The 13,084-nt window shown below is 41.0% G+C and overlaps 1 protein-coding gene across 2 annotated transcripts in view; it reads right to left on the bottom strand.

Moving 5' to 3' along the window:
* Positions 1–13,084, bottom strand: part of UVRAG (UV radiation resistance associated) — a 205,103-nt gene that overhangs the window by 156,086 nt on the left and 35,933 nt on the right. For both annotated transcript variants that reach the window (XM_082245635.1, XM_082245634.1), the window contains exons 2-3: positions 12,366–12,483; positions 445–479 (exon numbers count right to left, since the gene is read on the bottom strand). In XM_082245635.1, the coding sequence (XP_082101761.1) occupies positions 445–479; positions 12,366–12,483 (153 nt within the window). The remainder of the gene's footprint in view (positions 1–444; positions 480–12,365; positions 12,484–13,084) is intronic.

Here is a 13,084-nt window from a genome sequence, read left to right as displayed (position 1 = left end):
TCATTTTGTATCACCATTCGCTGCACATCCGCCATCTTGTTCCACTTCATAATAGCAAGTGCATATTCTCGTTTTCTAGCAGAATTAAAACGGCTTTGTTTAAAGAGGATTATATTTAATTATTCTAATGAGCTGTCATTACTTTCTGCATGAAAAGGAGCGAGTTTTTTGTTAACATTAACTTTAACGGTTTACTTTATTCAAACTTTGTGTATGCCATATGTGAGGCAATCAGATCTCGACAAAATAAAATACATTGCATGAAAAGCTGCGCTTATGTGAATATTTCTTGGGGGGGGGGGGGGGTCTATAGCTTTCGTCAAATTCAAAAAAGCTGAGGAACCGCAGCTCCAGAGGTTAAACGTTAACCAACATGACTGCCAAGAGAAACTGAAAAGAAAGCTTTGTTTGTGAAATTATGAGTAAAATAATTCAACATCTTACCAAGGAGTCTTTAACGACTTCACTCTTGTAAAATTCTGGAAGAAACAAACATTTGGTCATAAAGGAACAGTGTAGAACGTTTACATGTTTAGCTGTGGTGAAAACAATCATGACATCACAGAACAATCCTGGCCATGCTACCAGAGGGACACACAAACAACCCCAGAGCTTACCCCTTCAAAACACAACTTAGGCTCCATTTACACTTGGGCGACTTGTCACACAACTTTGGACACTAAAGTAACAGCCCATGTTTTTCTATGACGTCTGTTCAATTATGTGCAACTTAACCACTTTACCACCGGAGGATTTTGCGGTCTTATGTCCAGGCCACTTTTTGCGATTCGGCGCTGTGCGACTTTAACTGACAATTGTGCGGACGTGCGATGCTGTACCCAAACTAAATTTACGTCCTTTTTTTAACCACAAATAGCGCTTTCTTTTGGTGGTATTTGATCACCTGTGCGATTTTTACTTTTTGCGCTATAAACAAAAAAAGAGCGTTTATTTTGAAAAAACAACAATATTTTTCACATTTTTTTATATGAAATTCCCCCCCCCCAAAAAAATGTAAAAATCAAAATTTTTTTACATTTTTGGCCAATTTGTTTTCTGCTACCTATGTTTCGTAAAAAAAAAAAAAAATCACAATAAGCGTATTTTGATTGGTTTGCGCAAAAGTTATTGCGTTTACTAACTAAGGGAAAGATGTCATTTTTGGTGTTTTTTTTTTTTTAAAAAGTAATGGCAGCGATCTGCGATTTTGTTTTTGCGGGACTGCGACATTGCGGCGGACAGATCGGACCCTTGACTGACATTTTTGACACTTTTGGGGGTACCAGTGACATTACTACAGTAATCAGCACTATAAATATACACTGTTACTGTAAAAATGACACTGGCAGGGAAGGGATTAATTTTATTGGAGAGGGAGGGGTTAATGTATGGTTGGTGCTTACTGATGTGTGTGGGGGGGAGGTGACTGAGTGACACAGGGACAGATCGCATGTTCAGCTATGCTGAACCCTGCAATCCGACCCTGCCTGTCACTTAGGAGATCCGCCCGCTCTGTTTACACAAGCAGGCGGATCTCAGAATGTAAGGACAACATGGATATGGACTCAAGCACAGAGGGTGAGAAACCATCGACTCCTATGTCTAATGTATGCAAGACTGCAGCCAAGGACAAAAAAGATAAAGTGAAGTCTCAAAGGAAGCAGCTGTTGCTGGGTGATTCAATCATAAGAAGTGTGGAGCTTAAAGAAAATGGTTCTGTGAGATGTCTCCCTGGTGCTACTGCTAGACGAGATAGAAGACGTATTATTAATATTGTTAAGCAAGCAAAGCAGGAAGGGGACGTGGATGTTCTTGTCCATCTAGGGACAAATGACCTGGCTTGCAATGAAATGTCAGAGGTGAAAAAATCTTTTATCACACTTGGAAATGACATACAGCATTTTGCATCCACCATTTCATTTTCTGAAGTTCTGCCTGTGCATAATGTTCAGAATGATAGGCAGAGGCGCATAAAGGAGTTCAACATATGGCTTAGTAAATGGTGTCAAGAGCAAGGATTTGGCTTTGTTTCTCATGATAGCTCTACTTGGAATAGAAAGGAACTGTACAAAAAAGATGGTTTGCACCTTTCTCTCAAAGGAACAAATGTACTTAGTGAACAACTCCAAGAATTTGCGAAAGAGTATTTAAACTAGGAAGGGGGGGCAAAAGAGTGAAAATACAAGAGTCCAATTGCCCCCCGAAACAATGCCAGAACAGGTCAGAAGCACAGAGGTTAAGAAATGATAAGCTCAGAGTCCTGTCTACAAATGCTCGCAGTTTAGGTAAAAAAATCAATGAACTTGGGTCAATAATGGAATCTGAGAATGTAGATTTAGTGGCTGTTACGGAGACATGGTTTAATGAAAGAAATGACTGGGACATAACCATACCAGGGTACTCTTTATACAGAAGAGACAGAGTAGGCAAGAAAGGAGGAGGAGTGGCCCTGTATGTGAAAGATAGCATTAAATCTAACCTAATACAAGTTGGTGAGGCCAACATAGAGTCAGTTTGGGTTACGTTGCAGTTTGCTAATCATGCAGTAACTCGTGTAGGTGTGATATATAGACCCCCTGGTCAAGTTAAAGAACTAGATGATCTACTAGTTGAAGAAATAGCTAAAATGACAATGAAAGGAGAAGTTATCATTATGGGAGATTTCAATCTTCCAGATATAAACTGGAAAACCAAAATAGCAAGTTCTACCAGGAGTACAGATATTCTAAATTCCCTACTGGGGTTGTCTCTGCAACAAGTGGTTGAGGAGCCAACCCGGAGGGAGGCCATTTTGGATCTGGTATTCACAAATGGGGATTCGGTATATGATGTCATTGTAGGCGAAACCTTGGGATCTAGTGATCACCAGTCAGTGTGGTTTAATATAAGAACTGTGAAAGAGTCACACCACACAAAAACAAAAGTTTTAGATTTTAGAAAAACAGACTTTTCAAAAATGAAATTAGTCATAAATGAGTCCTTATCAGACTGGAACGGATTACATGGAGTCCAGGAGAAATGGGACTACTTAAAAGGTGCATTATTGAAGGCAACAGAAAATTGCATTAGACTTGTCAGTAAAAGCAAAAAAAGGAAGAGACCACTGTGGTACTCAGCAGAAGTGGCCCAAATCATTAAAAATAAAAAGCTAGCATTTTGTAATTATAAAAAAACCCAGAGCAATGAAGATAAGGAAATCTACAAGATTAGGCAGAAAGAGGCCAAGCAAGTTATAAGAACTTCTAAAGCGCAGGCAGAAGAAAAACTAGCTCAGTCTATGAAAAAGGGGGATAAGACATTCTTCAGATATATAAATGAAAAAAGGAAATTAAAACAAGGAATAACTAAATTAAAAACAAAGGACGGAAGGTATGTAGAAGAAAATAAAGGGCTAGCTGACTGCCTTAATGAATACTTCTGTTCAGTTTTTACAGAAGAAAAAGAAGGAGAAGGACCTCCACTTGAAAGGATGACTAATGAATCATTTGATGCATGTGTCTTTACAGAGGAAGACATTCTAAGATTGCTGTCTAAAGTGAAGACAAATAAGTCACAGGGTCCTGATGGGATACACCCAAGATTATTAAAAGAGCTTAGTGGTGAGCTGGCAAAACCATTAACAGATCTATTTAACCAATCATTAGTAACAGGAGTCGTCCCGGAAGATTGGAAATTGGCAAATGTCGTGCCCATTCACAAGAAAGGTAGTAGGGAGGAATCGAGCAACTATAGACCAGTGAGTCTGACATCAATAGTAGGCAAATTAATGGAAACCCTATTAAAGGATAGGATTGTGGAACATCTTAAATCCCATGGATTGCAAGATGAAAAACAACATGGGTTTACTTCAGGGAGATCATGTCAAACAAATCTTATAGATTTTTTTGACTGGGTGACTAAAATAATAGACGGTGGAGGTGCAGTAGACATTGCATATCTAGATTTTAGTAAGGCTTTTGACACTGTCCCACATAGAAGACTTATCAATAAACTGCAGTCATTGAGCATGGACTCCCATATTGTTGAGTGGATTAGGTAGTGGCTGAGTGACAGACAACAGAGGGTTGTAGTCAATGGAGAACATTCAGAACAAGGTCATGTTACCAGTGGGGTACCTCAGGGATCTGTACTGGGACCAATTTTGTTTAATATCTTCATAAGTGATATTGCAAAAGGCCTCGATGGTAAGGTTTGTCTTTTTGCTGATGACACAAAGATATGTAACAGGGTTGATGTTCCTGGAGGGAAACGCCAAATGGAAAAGGATTTAGGAAAACTAGAAGAATGGTCAGAACTCTGGCAACTGAAATTTAATGTGGATAAGTGCAAGATAATGCACCTGGGGCGTAAAAACCCAGGGGCAGAATATAGAATATTTGACACAGTCCTGACCTCAGTATCTGAGGAAAGGGATTTAGGAGTAATTATTTCAGAAGACTTAAAGGTGGGAAGACAATGTAATAGAGCAGCACGAAATGCCAGCAGAATGCTTGGATGTATAGGGAGAGGTATAAGCAGTAGAAAGAGAGAAGTGCTTATGCCGCTGTACAGAACACTGGTGAGACCTCACTTGGAGTATTGTGCGCAGTACTGGAGGCCATATCTCCAGAAGGATATAGATACTCTAGAGAGAGTTCAGAGAAGAGCTACTAAACTAGTACATGGATTGCAGGAAAAAACTTACCAGGAAAGGATAAAGGACCTTAACATGTATAGCTTGGAAGAAAGAAGAGACAGAGGGGATATGATAGAAACATTTAAATACATAAAGGGAATCAACTCGGTAAAGGAGGAGAGCATATTTAAAAGAAGAAAAACTACCACAAGAGGACACAGTTTTAAATTAGAGGGGCAAAGGTTTAAAAGTAATATGAGGAAGTATTACTTTACTGAGAGAGTAGTGGATGCATGGAATAACCTTCCTGCAGAAGTGGTAGCTGCAAATACAGTGAAGGAGTTTAAGCATGCATGGGATAGGCATAAGGCTATCCTTCATACAAGATAGGGCCAGGGACTATTCATAGGATTCAGATATATTGGGCAGACTAGATGGGCCAAATGGTTCTTATCTGCCGACACATTCTATGTTTCTATGTTTCTATCTCCAGACTCGATTCCCACGACGATCCCCTGACCCGACTCCCGCTGTGACTGAATACAGCGGGAGCGCCGCCTACAGGGGGAGGAGTCCAGCGACGTAGGTCTACGTCGCTGGACGGAATCGAGCCACTTTGCCGCAGTACAGTCCCAGTGACTGGTCGGCAAGTGGTTAAAGTCGCTGTGACTTAAAAAAGGTTCCTGCACTACTTTGGTCTGATTTTCATGTGACTTCAGTGCCAGTTACTGCAATGTAAACCCTCAAAAGTCCCAACATGCGACAGTTGTGCAAGAGTTGTCCATTATTATTGGTCATAGCTCAGGGCTTGACAAATTTTCCTGAAATCTAGGGGCCAGCTAAAAAAAAGTTAGGAGCCAGTTATTTTTTTTTAAAAGCAAACAACCAAGCTTTATTTCCAAAAAAATAACATACTAAATTTACACATAAAGATAACTAGAACCCCACTCTCCTCTATAGGGCAATCAGATGGAAACAGAGTTTTCATCCGATGCCATCTGATCCGATCCACAGTATGGATAGAAAATAGAACCACCATCCATCTGTTTTTGGCAGACAGGATCAGATGGCGGCAGATTACTGCTTCATAGAGGAGAATGAAGGGTCCGATCAGGTCTGCCTGAAAAATTCACAGGCGGACCTGATCAGACAGCCCGTGTGAAAGGGGCCTTCCGCTGTGGCATGGCGATGAGGAAAAAAAAAATTATTATATATTTTTTTTTATAATAATTGAAAAAAAAAAATGTTTTTATTTTTTATAATTGAAAAAGAAAAAATATTTATTTTTTAATTTAAAAAAATGTATAATTAATAATAATATTATATTATTATTATTATTATTATTAATATTATTATTATTAACCACACTCCCTGTCCACTTACCTTTTAACCACTTGCCGACTGCCTAACGCAGATCTACGTCGGCAGTCAGCCCCTCACAGGCAAAGCGTCGTAGGTCTACGTCGCTAGATTGTGAGGGTCTAGAGAGCGGGCGCGCTCCCACTCCCACGCGGTCACGCGCCCCCCCGCGCGTGACCGGCGGACCCGATGTCCGCCGGTCCCTCTTCGATCGTCGGGGGAGAGGGAGAAAGTCAGGCGGCTTGTGTAAACAAGCTGCCTGTCATTCTCCCCTGTGTATGAAGGATGATCATACGGTTCTACTATGTAGAACCGTTGATCACTGTTCATACATCTGAAGCCACAGCCAATCACAGTAGAAAGCACGCCCCTAGGGACACACATAGCCCCTCCCTTTCAAAAAAAGTTAACCCCATTCACTGCCAGTGTCATTATTACAGTAACAGTGCATATGTATAGCACTGATTACTGTAGAAATGTCACTGGTAACCCCAAAAGTGTCAAAAATGTCAGTCAAGGGTCTGATCTGTCCGCCGCAATGTCGCAGTACCGCAAAAAAAAAAAAAAAAAAAAATTGCAGATCGCCGCCATTACGCGTTAAAAAAAAAAACAACAAAAATGACAAAAATCTTTCCCTTTGTTAGTAAACGCGATAACTTTTGCGTAAACCAATCAAAATACGCTTTTTGCGATTTTTTTTACCAAACATAGGTAACATAAAACAAATTGGCCGAAAATGTTAAAAAATTTTGATTTTTACATTTTTTTGGGGGGGGAATTTCATATAAAAAAAATGAGAAAAATATTGCTATTTTTGCAAAATTTACGCTCTTTTTTTGTTTATAGCACATGATCAAAAAAAAAAAAAAAAAAAAAAAAAATCGCAGAGGTGATCAAATACCACCAAAAGAAAGCTCTGTTTGTGGGAAAAAAAGGACGCCAAATTCGTTTAGATACAGCATCGCACGACCGCGCAATTGTCCGTTAAAGTCACGCAGTGCCGAATCGCAAAATACCCCCTGGTCAGGAAGGGGGTAAAATCTTCCGGGGCTTAAGTGGTTAAGCAAAGGTAAGTGGACAGGGAGATGAAGCCTGCAAAAACTTCCCTCTCATCTCCTCTTGGGGAAGGAGATGGACAGGCATTGAGAACAGGCAGTGGAAACAGCCATTAGTTAATGCTTGTCAAACTCCCGGCCACCACAAGAGGGCGCCGGTTCCCCGTTCTCTCACTGAAGAAGGCCGAAAAGCCGCGGCCTCAATTTTCGGACGGCGCGGAAGTCCGTGCACTCGGTGAGTGGTTGGGGGGGGGGAGCAAAAGGGACAGGACACCACCTGCAGTGCACCTCAGGCGCCGGGTCGCTAATTCTAGTCACCAATGCGACCTGGCGCCCAGGGTTTGTCGAGCCCTGTCATAGCTAACATCGCATCCAAGTCGCACCCATCCAAAGTTGTGTCAAATTTACATCAAAAAGCCACTTTGGAGTTGTACGAGTGTGAATGGAGCCTAAATGATTACATTTAAATAAAAATTTCAGGCAGTGGTATGTTTTACAGTTACATCTGTCCAGTGTGGAGCAATGTAAATAAGAGCCCTTTCACACTGAGGCGCTTCTAAACTGCCAAAAAACCTCTGAGCGCTTTTGCAGGGCTTTTTAGGTATTTCCGGTGCGCTTTTTAAAGGACACGGGACTCAAAAACTTCTCCAAAAGTCATTTTGAGGAGTTTTTGAAGCGCTTTCCATTTATTTCAATGGAGAGGGGCGTTTCTGGAGGTGCTTTTTTTTTTTTTTTTTTAGCTCTCCAAACATGCTCCAAAAGATGCTGCATTCCAGATTTTTTTTGCCACACTGCCAGCGCACTGCCCAGTGTGAAAGAATTCATTGATTTTAATGGGAACCCTTTTTCGTGAGCTTTTCAGCCTTTTTTTTTTTTTTTTTTTTTTTAAACGCCAAAGCACTTGAAAAACTCCTCAGTGTGAAATGGCTCTATGTACGGTATATACACCACACCTGACCAATCCTTCTAAAAGCTGGAAATCATTAAAGTGGACAATTTGATACTAAAACTGGAGATGGTAAAAATCTGGTGCAGCTGTGCATGGTAGCCAATCAGCATCTAACTTCAGCTTGTTCAGTAAAGCTTTAACAAAAAAAAAAAAAAACTGGAAGCGGATTGGCTATCATACACCGTTGCACCAGATTTTGCACTCTCTAGTGTTGGTAAATCAAACCTCAATGCTACCCCAGTACTTGCTACCGGGTTCCTTAATGAGCGGCTGGCCCGATGCATTCTGAATTCAAGTCAGCCACTAAGCACAGGCACTATTCGGAGAATACCTTTCATTTTCTGAATGAATGCGAAGTGTCCTCTGATTGAACAAGGTGGAGAGTGTGATGCCACAGCCCCATGTTTCTACCATGTCCAATCAGAGAACACTTTGCATTTATGTAAAAAATGCAAAGCATTCTCTGAATGGCACCCTGTGCTGAGGGACTGACCACTTGTGTTCACAATACAGGAACTTGCTACTCGGTGGGACCTGAAAGCAAGTGGAGATCAATGGAATTTGCAGCGTCTTCTTCAGTGAGCTTCCAGTGGCATCAGCCTGGTATAGTATATAAAGAGTTACATTGCTCCAAGCTGGACCAGTGTAACTGTATAACATGCCGATGCCTGGAACTATTCTTTAACCACTTGCCTACTAGGCCTATTTTTGACATTTGGTGTTTACAAGCTAAAATCAGTTGTTTTTGCTAGAAAACTACTTAGAACCCCCAAACATTATATATTTTTTTTAGCAGAGACCCTAGAGAATAAAATGGAGATTATTGTAATATTTTTTTATCACACCGTATTTGCGCAGCGGTCTTCCAAACGCAATTGTTTTGGAAAAAATTCACTTTTTTTAATTAAAAAATAAGAATCCAGTAAAGTTAGCCCAATTTTTTCCATAATGTGAAAGAATGTTACGCCGAGTAAATAGATACCCAACATATCATGCTTCAAAATTGCGCACGCTCACGGAATGGCGACGAACTTTGGTACTTAAAAATCCCCATAGGCGACATTTTAAAAATTTCTACAGGTTGCCATCTTAGAGTTACAGAGGAGGTCTAGGGCTCAAATTACTAACGATCGCAGCGATACCTCACATGTGTGGTTTGAACACCGTTTACAGATGTGGGCGGGGTTTCCGTGTGCGTTCGCTTGTGCGCGCGAGCCAACGGGGACAGGGCGCTTTAATTTTTTTTTTTTTATTTATTATTTTTTATTTTGACACCGTTTTTTTTTTTTTTTTTTTTTTTTTTTAAATTGATCATTTTTATTTCTAATACAAGGAATTTAAACATTCCTTGTAATAGAAATAGGCATGACAGGACCTCTTTTTTGTGAGATCTGGGGTCAAAAAGTCCTCAGATCTCACAAGTACACTAATAAAGATAGAAAGGGAAAAAAAAAAAAAAAGACAAAAAAAAAAAAAAAAGACAAAAAAAAAAAAAAAGACAAAAAAAAAAAAAAAGGGACCTTTAAGCCGTCGCTCCGGTCCTCCAAGACAATAAGCTTGCCCTCACTCGACATCCTGTCTGTGAGGATCCGGGACCCGATCGTTTTCCCCGCTGCCGGCGGGTCCAGTAAGCGGGGAAAAAGACCGGGACGCGGCAGGAGGGGGCACCCCTTCCGCCATCCCGGAGGGCGATCTCGCGGCGAATTCGCTGCTTGGACCACCCTTATCGGAAAGCCGATCGCCTGCAGTTTAAAAAAATACCAGGGTTATGGCAGCTATCTGCTGCCATAACACCGGTATTTAGCTTTAAACTCAGGACGTATATATACTATGGGCCGGTAGGGAGGTGGTTAATACTAAATACTCTCTGGATTGGAAGAACAAGTGCATTCACAATCCTTGATAACATGTAGGGATGGTGAAGGAGAAGAAAGTATGTTAAATTGAATAATACACTATACTTTTACTTTGGGAATTCAAAAAAGCCTTTTACAGAGAAGGTAAATAATCTGTATTTGTAACAAACTAATCAAAGAGCTCATGTGTCTGTTATCTGAATTTCTTGCAGCAGAGAATACAAATGTGCAAAAGAAAAATGAAAATGACGTCAACTTCTTTCACAGCCCTGAGTGATAAGCTTAAAAGTGAGTGTAAACATAAAACATGAAATATGAACAACGCATATCCCTCTATAGCAGGGGTCTTCAAACTATGGCCCTGAAGTTGTTCAGGAACTACAATTCCCATCATGCCTAGTCATGTCTGAATGTCAGAGTTTTACAATTCCTCATGGGATGTGTAGTTCTGCAACAGCTGGAGGGCCGTAGTTTGAGGATCCCTGCTCTATAGTGTGTACTTGTGTCAATCCAGAGCACTAAGTGTAATTTCCGTTTGCTGCTTTGTTCCTCTGCTATCAGCATGAGTCACTTCTGACAAGTTTTCCTGAGTCTAAGACAGAAATGGTGACAAGGAAGGAACCTCCAGCTGATTGACAGCCTCCGCTCTGTTCATGTGCGCTGTGTGAAGGGGGTGGGGTGTCCCTTCCCTCCAATCACCTCACAGAGCTCTCCTCATTGAGCTCTGCAAAGTAACTTCAGATATCAACCCCCCCTTTTTCTGAAATCTCAGACAAGCTTTATACATTCAGCACTTTGAATGGATGTAGAGAAGACTACAGATAAACAGGAACAACTTATGTAGGAGGATTTGTTTCAACTTTGTGCATCACCTGGGGCCATTCACTTCACTGGGTACATGTGTTTCCAACCACTTTAAAGTAGAAGTCCATCCTAACTTAAATCTTTAAAATCTACAGGCATCCACGACCTAAGACTAACCTATCTCACCCTGTAAAGAAGAAATCACTATACATACCTTTTCTGAAACAGGTCCGATCTCCAGCGATGGAAGCTCTGCAGGCAGTGGCTGGGAAATGAATGAGAAGTGACGTCACCCATAGACTTACTATGGGGCTTCCATTGTTGGCTGCCTCTCCTGCACCCGCCTCCACAGAGAAGCCGCCACTGACAGCTCAGAATGGGACCTGACTGAGGGGCTTTAAAAAAAAAAAAAGTTATGTATAGCAAGTTCTTCTTTACAGGGTTAGCTAGGTTAGTCTTAGATCTTGGATGCCTGTATATTTAGACATTTTATGGCGCTTTTCCACTGCATGGAACCAAACCTTTCGGCTCGCTTTTGTGCTTTTCCACTGCTGGTACCTCATGGTACGGTGTAGGAACGGTTCGGTACGGCGGCGCTTTTCCATTGCATGGAACCGAACTGTACGGCTATCAAAAACAGTACCACCTTGATTGTGGTTCCAAGAGGTACCATATCCCACAATCCTTTGCATGCAGTCAAAACTACTAGCCACTGATTGGTCAGAGAATCCCACCCACCCCGTTGTTATCCCACCCACTTAACTTTAGTACTACTTTAGTGGAAAAGCAAACCATACCGTACCGAACCGTTCCAACGCCGTATGCGGTACCAGCAGTGGAAAAGCAAACCGGGCCAAGCAGGGCCGAGTAGAGCCGAACCGGTACCATTAGTGTTAGGGTGGACTTCTACTTTAACACAGAATTAAAAAAAAAAAAAAGTTTTGCTTTTTCGCATTTGGAACAGTAAAGGGCCCCTTCATAGAGCATTCTGTCAGGATCCATTGGTCTCTTTTTTTCATAGATAGATAGATCCCAACTGAACCACAATGTACTCGGTCTATGGGTGGACAGATGTAAAAGGTATGTACATCGGAGTCTGCTTAGGGAAGCAGAAGAAACAAAAAGGTCTGTGTCCGGATAAGAACAGATGAAAAAACTGATGTAAAATGAAGACAGATGTGCAAACTAATGAAACCTAAAATCAGTATTCATCAGTTTTTTTTTTACTATAACAGTGACTGAACAGATGATGCCTGTGTAAAAGGGCATTAAGGGAGGGCTATAACCCTCATTAGGTTTTGCCATCTGTGTCCCATTGGGGAAATTTCCCTTTACTTTTTGTCCCATTAGCGCCAACAAGCAGTGAGAGGAAAGCATGTGCGTACCTTAAAACCAGATGTAGGCAGGAAGGTACGGGTATGTCGCTTTGCCTACAGCCACCGTTCACCCAAAGTATATTGCAGGCGGAAAGTGGTTAATCTGCTGTGATTTGTTTACAAAAAAGGTTATAAAACTAATTCCTATCATGTGAAAGCTGTATGCAAACAAGACAAGCAGAAGGCACAGGACTAGTCACCAGCATTGCATGTGGTTTCCCTGCCCCCCCCCCCCCCCAATTACAGACTTACCATGATATACAATCTAATGCAAAAAAAGAGTGGACCTTTGCATTTATATCCCAGTCTGGCGGCTCAGGAAATAATTTTGAGCAGTTTTATCTTACACACCTCTGTAAATGTTTGAATCATTGCACAAGTGGAGGGTGAAGTACGTGTCCAATAGACGGTAGCCATTCTTGCTGACGATGTTTCTTGCTGCAATACTCCGCAGGTGACGAAGACGTCTCTAGAAATGTTAAAAGTTCAGAAAATTAGTTATGAAAAAAAAAAGCCTAATATAGACAGTGCCTTCAAAATTTTCCACATGTTGTCATGTTACAACCAATACCGTACATTTTATTGGGATTTTCTGTGATAGACCAACACATAGTGACACAAGTGAAAAGTGCAAGGAAAATGATGAATGGTTTTCAAAATTTCTTACAAATAAATATGTGACAGTGTGGCATACATTTGCATTCAGCCCCCTTTTATCTGATACCCTTAACTAAAATCTAATGGAACCAATTGCCTTCAGAAGTCACTTAATTAGTAAATAGAGTCCACCTGTGTGTAATTAAATCTCCATATAAATACAGCTGTTCTGTGAAGCCCTCAGATGTTTGTTAGAGACCGTACACACTAAGAAAATCAGGCCATTTTCATCCGAGGAAAGATTGTTTGATTTTCTGATAGCCAATTCAGACATTCCAAGCAAAAATTTCCGAAAGGACAAATGCCAAAAATGTTCTCGTATGGTGGGAGAATCTGTCCACAGGACAACTATTAGTCATGCACTCCACAAATCTGCCTTTTATGGAAGAGTGATAAGAAGAAAGCCATTGTTG

This window comes from Pelophylax lessonae (genome assembly GCF_965119305.1).
Source record: "Pelophylax lessonae genome assembly, chromosome: 2".
Taxonomy (NCBI): domain Eukaryota; kingdom Metazoa; phylum Chordata; class Amphibia; order Anura; family Ranidae; genus Pelophylax; species Pelophylax lessonae.
Note: the sequence above shows the minus strand (reverse complement) of the source record. Positions and strands in the feature narration are given on the sequence as shown.